We start from the raw sequence: 17,828 nt of genomic DNA, 5'->3' as shown, positions 1-17,828 counted from the left end.
CCGACCATTGTCGTCCGCAAGCGACCCGTCGCGTGCGCCCTTTGTTTGTGCGCCGTCGTATGCCACGGTGGCGCGCCCTTTCTTCGCCAGCGTTCCGAAACGCGTTCGACGTCGAGCTGTCCGCCGCCTCTGGCCGCGTGTCGTGGTCTGAGCGACGCCACCCACGTGTGACCGTGACGGCCGTACCCTGGGGTCAGTGCACGGACCGTGCAAAGGACTGGACGTGGCAGCGCGCCGCAGAGACACCACGAGCCTTCCTTGATTGGCTCGCTGCTCGTGTTGCATTACGAAGACGCGCCTACGAGGGTGTGCATGCTACGGCGCCGCGTTCGCGCAGTGTACGCACGTAGGACGTGCCTAGACAGTGAACACGTCAGCGGGGCGGGACAGAGGTGACCGTCGTTGTGCACCTTCTAGAAAGTATAATACGAGTGAAATAGACAGTGAGTGTTGAAAAGAAGCCTATTTAGAACAATTGGTAGAATTGGCCACTAGCTAGCTGCCCATTCTCGATTTGACGTGGCCCGCTGCTTAGATGCCCACGCAGCTGCCGGAGAAATGAATTTGTCACGAAAGCTTGTGTATTAGTATAGGCCTCATTTTCTTCAACGTGTGCTACACTGAGCGTGTAAAGAATCGATGGTGGTTCGCCGGCCCCCGTGTTTTATTTTGACATGGATTTACGTTCGGACCTTTGCCGGGGCTTTCAGCTTCATGGCGTTTCCCGGAAGGCGCACCTGTTGGAAAGCACTGGGTGGCGACGATATTCCAGAGCCACCTGATGCCAACTCTTTCTTACCCACTGGTCTCTGAGGTGAGTGCCACAATTGGCATTGCTTTCGAGGCTTCTGACAGAGCCCACCCTATCGTTTCAGCATGTTTGTTTAGTGTTTAGAGCGTTTGGATGAGTTTTCGTGTGAGAATATCAAACCTCGCGTTAAACGACTGCACTGAATGCTGTGTGTATTTACTTTTCTTGTACTTATTACGTAAACAACTACAGTAACTTGAAATAAAGGAACGGGAACTACACGCCGAATGTTTCGGAGATAGAAATAAAGTTGAATGTATTTCATGCACCAGATATAAGCGTTGGTCAATCGTGTCTGTAACTATGGCGAAAATGAAGCATACATTGCCAAACAAGGTACCAGGAGAAAAGAAAGGAAGGAAAAGTCCATGTCCCGTGGTGCGGCTGACCAAGTGGTCACGGGTTCGACTACAGACCATGTTCCGCTAGGAGTGGGATTGAAACACGTTCGTTTCCAGAGTCATAACCGACACTTTGTTCATTTTATAAACATCAACGCCTAAAATTTCAAAGGTAATTACAGATTGCTTCAATATCTAGCTTAAATTCTAACGTACTAAAAAGTCTATTCTTACCGTGATAGGAAAACAACCTCAAGAAAAGAGGCAAAAACAAATTGATGTGAGTGGTCACAGGGCCTTGATGTCCGTTCCCCAAGAGGATTTGACGTCAAGGACTATGTCCTCATCTGCTTGGAGTCGCGTATATGAAGTGTTCTGTCTAGCGTACTAGGGAGTTAATAATAGCAATATTCACAGCTCAGTAAAAGACATTAAAATTCACTCTTAATAGGAAGAACATTGTTCTAATCATTTAATTTTGAAAAGCAAGGAAGAAAGTTGGAGCTCGAACATTATGCTGTTAGCCGAGTATTGTATTCTCGCCAATAACAAAGACATGTAAATGAGGTCTGGCACAGTTTCATTATATTTGCAGTTGTTGCACTTTAGCCTAACCAGTAGCTCCGTAGTTAATGAATGGGAGGTTTCGGCGGGCTCAGTGTTCCCCATAAAAAAAGGGGGGGGGGGCATGACAAGAAACGGCACAGGTAAACGTAGGACAGACAGGACTTGGCCCATTTGCCACGCTATTTCTTGTTACGAAGCCGGGTCAATAAGCTCATGTTCATACCCTTTTAAGGGGCAAAGTTCCGTCACACCCCTCTTTTCCTCTTCCTTTGGTCTATTGCGAAAGACAACATGCTTCGTAATGAATGTAAGAATGAAAATCAAGCAGTGACACGCACCTCAGAGGTCCTTTGGTCCCTGGCTTTTCGGAATAAACGAGCGAAGTAAACAGTTCTCAGAGTGCAGCATTGTGGGCCCTCGGCCGCCGTCCTTGCTAAAAACATGCGTAGCCGTAACGTTGCTGTTTAGAACGATGACGGAACAGGTTAGACAAGTATGAGGCAGACTTCACACTTCCCCTGTCCCCTCTCTCCTTCGTGCACACGCCGATGCTCGGCGGGCTACATTTCGAACGTGATGACAATCTTAGTTTGTAGAAAACTTCATCTAAATAACGTATCGCAGATATGGTGGTCGCTGTGTCTGGGTCGACGCTGTCGCCCACGGACCAGTGCCTGTTGCTGCTTGGACGACCCGGTAGGTTCCAGTGGCTGGTGCTGTTCCTGCTGGCAGTGTTGCAGAGTCAGTGCGCGCTCAACCTGCTGAGTGCGGCACAGCTGGCGAGACCCGTCAGGCACCGCTGCCGCGCCAGACCCAATGCAACCGTTGGAGGCAGTGACCTCTGGCCTGTGGTGCTTGATGAAGGCGACAGGAGGTACCACCCATGCCTGCTGTACCGGTGAGCAGATGAGAGACAGTCCAGTGGACATATCCATGGGCTCAGATTAATTCATTCATTTAGCTTTGGATTTTTAGACGTGCGCACAAGTTGGGCGGAGGTGGAGGGGAGAAGAACTATACTCCCACATTTATCTGAGTGGGGGCACCGAGTATTCCGCATAGCTTTAGTCAATGTGACACATACCGTCCTTCCTTCAAGCGAAGGATCATGACCATGCAATCTTTTGACTATAGTGGTGGCGGGAGATCTCTTATTGTGCGGTCCAAGAATAGTTAAAGGTCCACCTTTCGTCATCATCATCATCATCAGCCTGACTACGTCCACTGCAGGACAAAGACCTCTCTCATGTTCCGCCAGTTGACTCGGTCCTTTGCTTGCTGCTGCTATTTTATGCCCGCAAACTTCCTCATCTCATCGGTCCACCTAACTTTCTGTCTCCCCCTTGCCTTTTCTTAGAATCCAGTCAGCTATCCTTAATGACCAGTGGTTATCCTGCCTACGCGCTACATTCCCGGCCCATGTCCATTTTTTCTTCTTGATTTCAACTACGTTATTCTCAACCCCGGAACGTTTACTGATCCACTCCGCTCTCTTCTTGTCTCTTAAGGTTACACCTAGGATTTTCCTTTCCATCGCTCGCTGCGTCGTCCTCAATTTAAGCTAAACTCTCTGTGTAAGCCTCCAGGTTTTTGCTCTATAGGTAAGTACCGGCAGGATGCAGCTGTTATATACCTCCCTCTTGAGGGATAGTGGCAATCTACCAGTCAGAATTTAGTGCCCACCTTCACCCCCTCAGAAAGCCGGGAACTGAGGGCAGACTGTTAGGTGCGCCATCACCACAATTTCATTCCCGCGTCCATTACGAAGACTATTTCCTTTCGGGCTGAAGCGACGGGAGGATGGGAAGGCGAGGGGAGGGTGTGCTGCAGTTGAACTCGGACGCTTCTCCCTCCGACCCCTTATATAGTCGAGAACTTGGCGCACGTGTATGCATGGCCAGCGCCCACTCGCTAGGCTAACACGCCAGCGCACTGGTGCTTTGTCGCGTCGTGATACGCTTGACATACGCCTTGTCCAACTGCGAAATTCAGTTGCATTAGGCTCGAATCGATACCCCCGCAAAACAAACGATTTTGAGTGTTTCTTACTGGCAAATCATGACTGTGTTATCTGAAGACATACGGCACCTTAAGGGCGAAGCCGCACCGTCGAAAGCCAGCTGCAAATCTGTAACAGGTTTCAGTGACGTCACATGTGCTGTCTTTTGTGTAGCTGTGCCCCAGTGCTACGATACGTGCGAGTACTAGCTGCATCTGTCCCAGCTAAGTGTCCTTCTGCAGCGATTTCTATGGTATCAGCGACGGTGGTATATAGCTGTTACAATGCTCCGCTGCTGGCCCGATGGTCGCGGGTTCGGTCCCGAACAGGGGCGGTCGCATTTAGATGGACGCGAAATGCTAGTAGTGCATCCGCTGTTCGATGTCAGTGCCCCTTGAAGAACACCAGACGTTCGAAATACGCGGAGCCCTCCTTCTGCAGGCGAGCCTCATATTTGTGCCGAGGTTTTAACGCGTTAAAGCTCCGTTTACCATGCATTTCGAAGATGTAAAAATGCGGAAATCTGGGATGGGTTGCCCTTGAAAACCGCGATGAAATTCTCCGCTGTGAAGAAATGAGGCACCATCGTCCTTTGCACCACGGCGGCCCTATCATCGCCTTGCACTGCGCGGAGTGGTGCAACGCATACGGGCAAAGAAGGTGTGCAGTTGGGGAACCTCAGCGCCGTATGCAAAAGTATAGCCGTTCACTGTGACGCAGTTTCGACGTCAGACCCTTGGTTCTCTCTCCTGCAGGGATCCGACGAACCGACGGGCTGGCACTCAGCCTTGCCCCGATGGTTACGAGTACCTTGCAGTCGACAAGACGGAGAGCGTCGTCAGTGAGGTACAGGTGAAATATTATTTTTCCTTTCTTCTAGTGTATATACTATATGTTAAGATTCATCATTAAACGAAGTCAAACCTAAGTAGCGAAAACGGCCTTATTGTGTAGGCGACGCCTGTCACATTGCTGCAATATACATTGGTGCCAGATAGTAGGCGATTGGTATGGACGTCTATCGGAGGCAAAAAGTTGTTCTCTATTCCTTTCTTTAGGGGGGAGGGGGTGTTTGTGCTTTTACGTAAAATGTACTTTTTCTTCCTTGACACCCGACTCAATCTCAGCGAGTTGGTGTGCCGATGTCGAAGAGGTGTCTTCCCCTGCATTTTTCTTTCTTTTATTTACATAGTACTGCTGTCTCCTTGCGTGACATTGTAGGGGTATATGTAGAGAAGTTGCTTGTAAGTCGGACATACTACGTCCGACTTATCATCATGTAAAGCAAAGCTAAAGTCCATAAATAGGCTACCAAATAGAAAACATACATATTACATAAATGCGTGTTTGCGCTCGCCCGGCGAGAATCATGGTTTGGTACTGCAATGAATTTACTAATATACGTGAAAATCGCTCCTTAAAAAAGGCGTATACATTTGCTCGCGAATGTGCAGACACAGTGATGTTCTGATGCTTATGAATTATTTTCATGCGATCCTAGCTCGGTAATCTGCAGTCTCCCCGAATGGTTGCAGTATAGTTGTTTGCAAACTTATTTGTTCTGTTATCCAGGTAAGTCGACATTTTATACATGACCGCGTGATCATTGCGTGTGTAGGTGATCCCGATGCATTTTATCTTTACTCTCATTTTAAAAGTTAACAGGGAGTGAGCAAAGAACGAACTGCCCTATGGTATTTTACCGATCGTCTTTCAACATAGCAGCTAGTATTTTCAGATGAGCGTGGTTTGGTCAACGACGGTTCTGTCTTCGTTCCCACAACGCTGTTCTTCCCGCTAACGCTGCCGTGGTGGTCAATCGCAGTGGGATCTGGTGTGCGATCGCTCCTGGCTGGCCGACCTGGTCAGGCTCTACCTGAGACCTGCATCTTCCGCCCTGGGTGCTCTGATCTTCTGCGCTTGCGCTGACCGCGTTGCCTCGGGTCGCAGGACGACGCTGTTCGTGGCGCAGGCGCTGCAAGTGTCGTCGGCCGTGGCCCTGCTCTTCGTTCCCTGCTTCCTGGCTTTCGCGCTCATCTACGCTCTTCAGACTGCTTGCTCCATGGTGAGCTGTCCGATAGCCTAAGCCTGTAGCAACAGCGAAATGGTTGCCGCGGAGTGCTAGCTCATTAATGTTTGTTGTAGACAATGCGGCATACAGAGTGGACACACCCAGCTGCTTGTTTGTGTGGTTTTATATTCAGTCATTAGTCTGTTCAAGCTGCCACATCATCACTATTTCAAAGACCGCAGATCTAACCAAGAACCTGTTCCAGTGACTACACCTTTGATTGAGAGCACCTAAGCTCTGCGACGAATATATATCCATGGGGCACGCGCGTTCTAATGGGATCGTTCGAGCGCCAGTGTATGCGTTCGCTCCTTTTATGAATCCGTGGCTTTAAAGCACGCGTTTCTGGCTCGTCCTGGTTTGCTACGCGTCGATTGGGTTCTTTACATGAACAAAGAACCTTCAGTACGAGGCAGCCGCCCGGAATTATCAGGAAATACAGAACTTCGATTGAAATGACACCGCAGAAGACAGTGGATGCACGCTTTTATGTGGTTTTCGATAAAATAATACGTGTCTGACGGCGATGAAAATAGCGCTGAATTAACGGGTACACAAGAAGGACACAGATTTCCTATAGGCGACAAGACAAGACACACAACACAGGCGCTAAATTCCAACCGGATTTTTCATTGCCACACTCGCTTGCTTATTACCATGCTCACAAAAAAATTTCTTTGCAGAGACAGTTCATGAGAACCACAAGCCCGAATTTCGACAGTGCTGAATACATGTCCTGATGAGGAAAAACCGAGTGTTGGCTGAGTCACCTTGTATCATTTTCGCAGTGCCTGGGTCGAGCAGGTTAGAATGGTAGTCTGTATTCGAACATAGTGTATGCATGCGCGCGCAGGGTAGCCAGCTGGTGTCGTTCGTGATCATGCTGGAGCTGCTGCCGACGCCGTTCCACGTTCAAGGCGCGTGCGTGCTCGCCGTCGCCTCGACGGTAGGCCACGTCTTGATGGCCGCACTCTCTTCGCTCGTCGCCTCCTGGCGGTACGTGCAGCTCGCCCTGGCAGCGCCGCAGCTCGTCTCCCTGGCTTTCCTGTGGTGAGTTAAGCGCTTACGTCACTCTTGCATATTCACTCCAGTTGACACGCGCGCTACGTTTCAACCGAATGTATCGAACACGGCACGTTTGAGTTGGCCTTTCTCTGCGCAATGTATACGCGGCTAGCTGGAGCTATCCTCACCAGCTGTGACAGTGGCGAATTGCCTGTTAAGCGTTCATAACAAAATGTGCATCTACATATGTACTTTGTTGATATTTTGGATGACGACGAATGATAGCACAGCTCGTTGTAATGCATTGGCCAACCACCATCTTGTTTCACAGTCCATATGGTGAGATGCCTGTCTCGACTTTGCACATCTGCCATGCAATATTACACCTGCTGACGTGACTCGTTGCGCGACATGATGACTTTGGGGTCTGATTTCGCCCAAGTACATTCCGGCGTGGTGCTGTGATAGAATACGTGACTGCTATGCAGAATGCCTGAGCTATATTCCTGCTCTAACTCAGATTTGTATTTAATTTTGTTAAGGTTTCGTGGGTTTTTACCGCACGCCGCATTATCAAGACCCGGGTGTCACCAGGCACGAAAAGTTTTCCCCTTGATATTAGTTTTCCGTCTAGTTTCATGTTTTCCAGCACGCGGGATGGCCGTATACCAGCGCCTTGTGATGCAGGTATACTTCCTTCTGTGGAGTAGCAGTGGCATATGCTGAAGTTTCAGTCTCATGTCGGCACTCAGTTGCGTAGCCAAGGGGATGGCACACCAGGCCCGTGCCCCCCCCCCCCCCCCGTGCTCCGAAACTTTTTTCGCCATGGCATGCCTCGCGCAATGTGATCATTTGCCTGCCCCCCTCCCCTTCTCCCTTTGATGTCAAGAAAGCGCTCTCCTACCCCATCTCCCCCCCCCCCCCAAAGAAAAGTTGTCTGCTTAGGCCACTGTCTGTGCTGTGTCCTCCTGCAATCATTTCGCCTCGCGCAGGCTGGTGCCTTACTCGTTGCCGCACCTTCTGCTGCGGGGTCAGCTGGCCACAGCCGACGTGACGCTGAGACGCATGGCCCAGCTCGGACGCGTTGGCCTTCCTCCCGGTTCCGTCAAGTTGCTGCTGCAGTATGCCGCCGCGTCCCGGTCGCTAGTCGCCGGTGCTTCCAGAGGCTCTGCGCTGAGTCAGGTCTTCGTCTACAAGCAAATCCGCCGATACTTGCTCACCCATTTGTACCTCTGGTGAGTTTCAGCACTTCCATTACCCCCCCTTGACAACAGATGGATGACAAACGTAACCATTTTAGAATGTCGTCCTAAAGCATGATTGCTAAATTTTAAATAAACACGAAGAGAACTTACACTGCTGGTTACAGACCACTAGCGATATTGTGACCGTGACATAATGAAGTTGACTAGACTCGAAAATAACACGTGGCCACGGACAGGACAAACGTGTGTCCGTGCGAGGCTATGTGTTTGAGCTCCTCCTCTTTTTTTTTCTCTTGATCTCTAGCTTTCGAGCACCTTTATCACTTTTTTCAGTTCTTGGTAGCAGAGTTCCTATTCTATATAGAGTAATTGTCATTCCAGCCTCCATTTTCCCTTTTCGTTCCGTCCATGTATGGTGACAGCGCTACAAAGTTTGGCCTCACGTCGCGTTCCTTGTTGCGAGATCAAGGCTAAAAAACCTACCGGTTTACAGGGCACAAGATGCCTCCGCAACCTTTTCACTGGTCGCTCCACACGGCCTAGGATGCATAGCTGTTTCATATTCTTAATAAACATGGAAGAACGACGCAAACTTACTAGGAGAAAACATAATGAACGAGCATTCTGTTCTGCTGCACCTGGAAACGGTCTAGTTTACCATATTGTCCACTTTGCACGCAGGGCGGTCGTGTCCCTGTTCCTGGCCATACGCGTGTCAGAGATCTCCACGCTGACCGGAAACCGATCGGCCGACCTCTTCACTCGAGGATTCCTCGCCGTTGGCGTTCTGCTGCTGGTATTCGTGCTGGCTGGGCGGTACGTATGTTCACTCCCGATACAGCACTGGCATGGTAAAGTTGTGCGCTCGAGTTCTGCATATTCGTGGCTGTATGTTCTTCATCAAGCATGAAAGACCTTCAATTCATCCCATTTCATAGGCCATTGAAAAACACGTGATTTTTTTTGTGTTTCAGTGCTGTACATGTAGATTTTGTACTTTATCCCACCAACTAGCACTTTGCAGATAGAAATCTGTGTTTTTTCTTTCTTAACCAAAGGTAGAAGAGGCCAACTCGAGGTAGACAAATCCACCAGATAGCATGCCTAACTATTCAGTCGCGAAAAGATTAGCAACGTATATCTAGCCGTTCGTCTCTGGGATTTGCGGCGTCTCAACAATCCTGCGGCTATCGTTTTCATGCATGAAGCGAAGTATACGTGCTTTTCTTTTTCTTGTTTTTTTTCCTCGAACGCTATTATTCTCACCCGGAAATTTTGCAAATGGCTATTTTCGGTTCGCCATGTGCTTAGCACTTACGCTCCAATTCGACGCAGTATGGGTACTGTCCGCATACAGACTCTGCTTCTGGCGCTCGGAGGAAGCCTCTTTGTGGTCGCCGCTTTCTTCGAGCACAGGCGCGTCGCCAGCAACGAGAAAGGTAAGCCTATGGGGGACCACCTATAAAATCGTGTTTAATGCACTGTGACGTAAGCAGAGTGCAGTTGCCCAGTAAGTTATGGCTCGACGCTGTGGCTTGTTTCTATTTCTGTTTCTTATTGCAATAACTGTTATCGTGCACTGATAATACTTCTTACAAGAATACAGCTCTCAGGAAGGTGATAGTATTTATGGAACAAGTACACCAAGTAGACTTCCGCTGCGAAACGATGCATGAAGAATCGGGGGTTAATGCAGAGGTTATAACACCTTGATTCACTGCTGAGATGACCGCTGTGTATTTCTACGTGGTCGTGGCAGTGAAGAAGGCAGCAGACGGTTCAAGACGAAACCTTTTTATTTTGGGTGAACTTGTGCTCACGGAAACCAAAAGTCGAAATACAGGCAGTTGCGTGTTGAAGGTTGATAACGGTAAACAGAGCATTGGCCGTCGATAATATCTGTCAAGCGGTAAAGTACGTCGACTTTTATATTTGCCCTATCGAAGATTCGACCGTTATCGCTGGTGGCCCTGTAATCTCTCGAATAAGCTGTTCGTGTCCTGCGAGCGATTCATGGAATCACCCCAAACAACCTCGAAGCTTCTCAAAAATTGTGACGCATGTGGTCTGGACCTAACGTTGCAGACAGTCTTCGCGGGTGAAATACGGATACATAAAAATAACACATTTGTGGCACTTTGCACTTGAAGATAACTCTGAGCCTTGCTGTAAAAACACATGACACTGCAAGAGCAGGCTGTTCTGGTCTTTATGTTTTCTTTTTCCCTCTCACTTCACCCTTTGCTTGTATTCGTGTAGGCCTTACGCTCGACCTCTTCTACTCTGGACTGTGTGCACTGTTTGGCTGGACGGCGGTGGTTGTGACAAAATCGACCATGCTCTTCGACATGGCAAAGTCCATGCCAACCGGTACTAGGTGGGTATCGAGTAACAAAATGACATACTGAACAATTATCCGAAGCACGGGCTGCACAAGTCTGAGAGCGTGGTGTACACACTTCATCAAGAAATCATGGTTGCTTGGACATTCCTTGCTCCTCATTTTACTTCGCAATTATTTGCTACCTTCATGCTCGAGGCGAACCTCGCAACTCATTGCGAAGTTCGCTTTGACTTGATTAAGAAGCGGACGTCTTCATGCTTGAAATTATTCGTCGTGCAGCGACACTGCAGCGAGATGAGTGCCACTGTCTAACTTGAAGAAATTCCATAGATTCAGCTAGCCGATCACGTTGTGTTATCTCCATGAAGTCATGACGGAAGCTCACACGTAAAGACTGCGTTGGGAATCGCGCAGCGCTGCGAGTGAGTTAATGTATAGCGAATAAGCTGCCTTGTCATTGGCTCTATGCCGGGGTCACAGTTATGTGAATCGGGTGTTGCCACTTAAATTGGTCGGTGTCGCCGCCTAACGCGTCTTTATTCGTAACAGTGCAAATTCTGCGTTATGGTCATCGCTTCTTCAATTTTAAACGCTAAACCAGAAGAATTTAGGACATCAACAGCATCGATTTCGTTCATTGCTGTCAATTAATCGCGAACGTATTACACCGTTCTTCGTGCAGAGCCTTTTGCCTGGGACTCTGCGTTGCAGTGGGCAGCCTGGCGGAAATCCTGGCTCCAACAGTATCCACCCTGGTAGGCCCTAAAATATGCATCTGCAGTACTGAAATTATTGAATGTAGTTCCGGAGAACTACTGGTAAAAAAGGCATCACACATGCATATTAGTTTCTCAGATTTGGGTGCACGTTAAAGAACCCCAGGTGGTCGAAATTTCCAAAGCCCTCTACTACGGCGTCCTTTATAACCGTATGGTGGTTTTGGAACGTTAAACCCCACATATCAATCAATTATTCAAATAGATATTAGTTTCGACTAAACTTAACCACGTATGATCTGCATAGACGCACTTGCCTTGCTTTTCGTCACCGCAGAAATTGGGACGTGCAGCTAGAAATTGAACACGTGACCTTAAACCAACAGGGACAAAGTGACGGTTGAACCGTTGTGGGCTTGCGGCTGATTTTGTTAAATATGCGAAAGTGACTAATGGTAAACATTCGCGTCTGTAAATGTCAACACAAGCAAACTAATATTATAGCGGTATTGTCTAAATATGTTTTTTTTTTCAGGCGTGCTCCGTTAACCTCTTGATTCCCACGGTAACAGCTATCAGCAACCATTTGCAAAAAGATTTTTCTCGCTTCTTTCTGAAAACTCGGTTTGAACTGAGGTAATTCAACGATAGACTTTACCATATCAAATGGAACACGTCAATAGAGCGATATCTCTTCGCAACTCCTCTGGTTTCGATTCCTCAGCAAGTACAAAACTGGGTCTTTGGCTGGCCTTTCCTCTCGTTTCATTTCCATCACTCTCTCTTATCTGACATTCAATAATTTCGTTAACTGCTTCGAAACGTGTGCCGCAGATGCCCTTATTTCACGAGCATCCGCACCGTGACTACATATCTCAGTATCGTCAATCGGTGTCTTCACAACGCGTCGTGCCGCCCGTAGGGAGGCCTGCTGCCTTTCTACCTGCCAATGGCCGGTTGCGGCGTGCTGGTTCTGACAGCGGCCGGCCTTAGCCTCGTGTTTCCAGACGCGTGGAAGCGGCCGCTGCCCGCATCGGCTGAGGCTGCCGACGACGCCAAGAAGCCCAGCAGGAGGCGTCGTCGAGGGTCGTACTCTCCTCCGGCGAGCCGGCTTGGCACAGCGACCGCCTCTGCGCTTCCCTTGGCCGACGACGGCACAGCCGCGCTCACGGCGGCCAAGATTCACCGCCCCAAGCAGGCCAGTATACGTGTGCGTCCGCCTATCCTCTCGTTTACGGCGCTTTTGGTTCGGGGATGAAAAAAAATCGTTGTTCAGGGATGAGAAATGTGGCGAGGGCCAACGTGCCAGAAGCCAAGGGTCTGGTCGAAACGTCGGCTTGACATTGCAAGCATCGATAGTGTCAAGAACTTCTCTCTCGTTATAGAAGTGAAGTGTGCGCATGCCAGTGGCGTAAATACAGAAACGTCGCAAGGGGGGCACACCTTGCAATATCAGATACTATGTTTTTTTTTTAAACATGTCTTATTTTTTACGAAATTACCTTTCACTTTCGCACTTCGTGTCTTGTCTTTGGAAGAGCTTGTCGTACCTTTTGTGTTTTACTGTGCTTCCGTTACTTTTTACTTCCGTTCTTCATAAGCACATGTGCGTGGTGGGTGGGCCCATGTCTTTGATCTTTGATAGACTTGTATGGAGTCTGCTCGAACTACTGATTTTTATTATCGATCACGACACACATAGGAATGCTTACGCTTGACCCCCCCCCCCTTCACTCCTCGCTCCTCCTCCCGGTGGGTTTGGTGAACGGTGAACCCCTCTTTAAAAAAACTTCTTGGTAAACCTCTGTTGGAAAGGGCTTTAGAATACAGAGTTACGGAGAATGCACGCTTGAACCCTCGAGAACATTAAATACGATGTTTGACAGATCAACGGTTAGGGTAAACCTTTGTTGGAAAGGGCTTTAGAATACATATAGTTAAGGAGAATGCACGCTTGAACACTCAAGAACATTAAATACGATGTTTGACAGATCAACGGTTAGGGGGAGGGGGCGCTTGCAAATGGTGTCCCTCTCAGCCTGTACACAATGTGGTCAGGACTCCCTTGGTGTCCGGCCTGAGCTAAAGTATATACGCTCAGACTAACCTCTCTGACCTCTAATGAACACGCTTTTTTTCGCGCCGTTTTACATAGACTTTCAGATCGCAAGAAGCGGGGTGGGAGGGGGAGGGGGCTTTATTTAGTTTTAGTGAACGCCACTGCTTCAGTGCGCACTCAGTCTCTTTCAGTCACTTTTTGGGTGCTATCGACCTGCTTTCTATGCAGCGCTTCCATCTGGCGGTTTTGATTATTGCTCATGTATGGTGCTTATAATATCGCCAGGGGTTATTGACGGCATAGCAGTCTTTGGGCAATAACCTGGCATTTCTCCTTTAATTTTCATTCATTCGGCTTTTTGATGCTTAATCCTTTTGTGACTCTTGCGTTGACGTGTTTTAATTTTTTTTTTCTGATTGCAGAGCACGCGTACCACATCCGAAACTTCCTGCAAACGGCCCCTAGACTCCATGGAGTCGAGCAGCACTCCGCGGAGCACTTTCGCCGCCCAGATGGTCTATCCGGAAAAAGGAAGCGTCTACTTCCAGTCCTGTCGGGCAGGGAGGAACATATCGCCCTCCAAGACGACCACGCGGGCAAACTCTGCGTCGTCGGCCGAGGACAACGAATCCGACGACGGCGAGTCGAGGCTTACCGACCTCGAGGACGAGCTCAACCGGGCGTGGGAGATGGGCGCCCTCAGTTTGAGGTCACCGCAACAGAGGACGCCTCACCAACGCCAGCAGCATGTTATGCAATGCTTTGGCGTAACTAGAAAGAACTCCTCGGAAGGAAATTTCATCAATGAAACTGCCTTCTGAATATGGTGCGACGAGCGTGGCAGCCGCGCGCGTTTTAAACGTTAGCATCGCGGTATAGTAAGGGTTTGGGGTAATGGTTCATCAGTTTGAGTGGAAGGGCCCATAGTCCAGGACTCCACTGGCTGCTGCCACCCGCTTGACGTGACGCAGAAGCTCTATAGCTAGCGAGCCATGGCAATAGTTTTAAAAATGAGCACTTCCTCACCATAATAAGCCCTGACTAAGTAAAGTACGACACTTTCATGTGATCAAGTAACCGCTTGTTCTTGATTTTCGAAGAGGGAGCGAAACGTCAAGGCAGCTGCAAATATAAAAAAATTAAGCGAGTATCGGCAACTATCGGCAACTGTGCGAAATTATCATGATAAGGCACAACGTTTTCTTCGTTTTCATTAACGTCGCAAGTCTACTATGTCTTAGCACGGTAAATGCGTGAAAACAGGGACGTGTAATTAGTGTCCCGTGTGCCTGACTACAATGCCCCGGACGAACCACCACCCTGCACCATGTTTAACAACGCTGTCCTTACCTCTTCGACAGCCATTGCTTGCAGAAGAGTGATGTTAAGAAAAAAAATGTTCTTTTTATTTCGACTGACAAGATTCCTCACAGGACGCCACACTTCACCGATACTGCTGTCAACGGCGAACACACAAATATGAGGTGTTGATCGTCATATTGAATAAAATAATGTAACGTCTGTCTCAATGGCGATAAATTGTGTTCTGCGCAACTGCATCTTTTAGGGTATACGCCATCTCCTTCGCTTCATCACACAATACCGAGCTTTCGTGCAAGCATTGTCAGGCATGTGTCTATATATATATATATATATATATATATATATATATATATATATATATATATATATATATATATATATATATATATATAGCTTTGAAGACGCCCTGCAACACTTTTTACAGGGCCCCTTGGCATCGTGGGAAACGTTGGAAAACGTTGCCGATCGGTATAGTTTAGTTTCAAGGTTCCAAACCATGAGAGTCAAATATTGCTGGAAAGTTTGAAAACAACTAAAATTCAGCTGAAAACAACTAAAATTCCGTTCCGACTTCTTCCTTTTCGGCTTCTATCTACCATCAGTTCATACGTCACACGATTCCCCCTCCCCCCGAAAGATGGCACCGTTTATAACCTACGAAAAATTGAAGAAGCCAATAAACAGACAATGTCCAAATTCAAGTATCACGTCCCGACAGAGTTCCACAGTCTCTTTAAATCTTCAAGCCCGAGGTGAGCAGTCCGGTGAACTCTATAACAACTCTGGTGGGCGAGGCTGACTGTTGCGTTCCGGACAGAGCGGGATGCACGTGGATACTGACAGTACTGCTAGGACTCTTGTTCGGGCTGACCAAGGTTGGAACGCTTAGTTGCATCGGCAGCTGGGATGTCGTCGGGGTTGTATTTTTGGCCGTGAATGGTGTAATTCCGATGCTTCTTGCTTGCGTGCTTCTCGACAGACTGTGATGGAGTGCCTGAGTGCTTGCGGTTTGAAAGCAGTGCTTCCGCGTCTTTCTCGGCGCTTTCTGTGGTGTTGCAGTCGGCGGAATAGCAGGCGCTGGAAGCGTTTCTGGCGACTTTTCTTTGTCCTAAAGTGTCTGACGTCTTGTTTGTTTTTTGCCCCGCCGCGGCGGTATTGTGGTTAAGATACCCGGCTGCTGACTCCCAGGTCGCGGGTTCGAATCCCGGCTGCAGCGGCTGCATTTCCGATGCAGGCGTAAATGTTGTAGGCCCGTGTGCTCAGATTTGGGTGCACGTTAAAGAACTCCAGGTGGTCGAAATTTCCGGAGCCCTCCACTACGGCGTCTCTCATAATCATATGGTGTTTTTGTGACGTTAAACCCCACATATCAATCAAATGAATTGCACACTCAGTGGTGATGTCGTCACCAACGACGCAGCGAGTAGGCCTAACTATGCAGCAAGCGGCAGCGACAAATGTTTCATATAGAGCTCTCGGGGCCACCCACGGTGTACAGTCATGATTGGTTCCCCCTGACAGGCAGGATTTGGCCTTTGTTGTCAACCTAGAGCTTGTTTTACAGCGAAAGCTGCTAGAGCACAACAACAGCCATTTTGGGTGCCCTACACGTACTTTATAGCGTCCGCCGCAACCACCGCCGGTGTCCGTAACCGCTATCACGCGACATAAAAAAAAAAGACGAAAACAATTGTTTCGCCTTTTTTATAATGTCGCGTAATTCAACACAAAAAGTTATTCAACACAAAATGGGATTGGAACTCTGGCCTTTTTTAAGGCATCCCAACTATTCAACCATTGAGGCACACTTTTTTAAATGCGAAGCATTTCTTAGCGAACTTCGGCGACTTTGAGCGCATCTATCTATCTATCTATCTATCTATCTATCTATCTATCTATCTATCTATCTATCTATCTATCTATCTATCTATCTATCTATCTATCTATCTATCTATCTATCTATCTATCTATCTATCTATCTATCTATCTATCTATCTAGCCACTTTCGACTTATAGCTCTCCTGTTCGTTTCGACAATGGTATCGATACCAAGATTGGTATGAGTAACATGACTGTATGACTAGTATAACCCTAAACATAAAAATCCTAGCACGTATGTCATAAATGTCATGATTTACATTTCATGGTCCTGCTGCTCTTGCTGTGGCTTTGTTTACATCACATGTTGCAAAACTGGTATAGTATGACATGACTGCATGGCGAACACAAGCGACAGACCCTAACATGGAAAACATGACATGCATGTCATGTAACATAACTCATGACTACATGCCACACTTATGATGCGCTCGCGACCATTTCGCGAACTTCACAATTTGGTATTTGACGCAAATGGACTACGAAGGTTAATGAAATTTCCAAACATGACAATCATGGCATGCGTATCATGTAAACACATGACTGCATGCCACACTCATGATGCACTCGCGGCTGTTTCGCTAGGTTCACATATACCAATCTTGGTGATACGTGTTGTCAAGGAATGACGAAGGTATATGACTGGTGCAAATATGATAACAATGATATGCGTGTCATGTAACAACATCATATGCCATCCTCATGATGCGCTCGCAGCCGTTTCACTAGTTCCACATATACCAAATTTGGTATTACGTGACGTGAATGAAGAACGAAGCTAAATGACCCGTCCAAACATGATAATCATGATATGCGTGTCATGTAAAACATGACTACATGCTACGCTCATAGCGTGCTCGTGGCTGTTTCATTCGCTCAACATATATCAAATTTGGTATCATGTGAGATGAATAGACGACGAAGGTAAACGACACGTCGAAGCATGAGAATCATGACATGGAAGGTATATGTGGCATAATTTACGTCCGCTTCGTAGCGTTGTGCTAATAATATTAAAGTGACATATAAACCAACCTCATTTGTGCTTCGAATATTATCGATTCTCACTGTACGAATGAGCTGCCATTTTTTTTTCGATCTCAATCTTTCGTTACCGCAGCGTATCGCAACCCATTATTCCTGAGAAAATTAAAAAAAAGAACGTGAAATCCACGTAATGGCTGATCAGTATAGCTCACCGTCGTCTCTCACAAAATTACTTGTGTGCTGTCAGGAGTTGTGGCCCACTCAAGCACATGCTGCTGAAATCTCAGCACTTCCAGGTACCGCTGCTACATTGACAAAAATAAACATGCGCCAGTTAAAAATTTTGGACACAGTGGTCGCACTCTGTCCTTGAGCGTCATAAACAGCGAAGACCTACGAGCATAATCTGGTCGTACGGAAGTCCACCATCGCATTCTATGGGCAGAGACCTGATGCCACGGCAATCAGAGGGTAGCCCTTCTTTCAACGTCGTTCGTGGAGACACTAGGATTGGGCATGTTA

General features: G+C 47.8%; 1 protein-coding gene across 1 annotated transcript; it reads left to right on the top strand.

Moving 5' to 3' along the window:
• The first annotated feature begins 251 nt into the window (after positions 1 to 251).
• LOC142803671 (organic cation transporter protein-like) lies at positions 252 to 14,647 on the top strand. The gene is made up of 12 exons (XM_075889200.1): positions 252 to 814; positions 2,344 to 2,617; positions 4,474 to 4,564; positions 5,544 to 5,783; positions 6,643 to 6,839; positions 7,787 to 8,029; positions 8,681 to 8,815; positions 9,335 to 9,438; positions 10,259 to 10,376; positions 11,026 to 11,098; positions 11,982 to 12,269; positions 13,541 to 14,647. The coding sequence occupies exons 2-12, from the start codon at positions 2,346 to 2,348 to the stop codon at positions 13,937 to 13,939; spliced, it is 2,160 nt and encodes a 719-aa protein (XP_075745315.1). The 5' UTR covers positions 252 to 814; positions 2,344 to 2,345; the 3' UTR covers positions 13,940 to 14,647.
• The last annotated feature ends 3,181 nt before the right edge of the window (positions 14,648 to 17,828 follow it).

The sequence above is a fragment of the Rhipicephalus microplus genome, chromosome 3 (genome assembly GCF_043290135.1).
Source record: "Rhipicephalus microplus isolate Deutch F79 chromosome 3, USDA_Rmic, whole genome shotgun sequence".
Taxonomy (NCBI): domain Eukaryota; kingdom Metazoa; phylum Arthropoda; class Arachnida; order Ixodida; family Ixodidae; genus Rhipicephalus; species Rhipicephalus microplus.
Note: the sequence above shows the minus strand (reverse complement) of the source record. Positions and strands in the feature narration are given on the sequence as shown.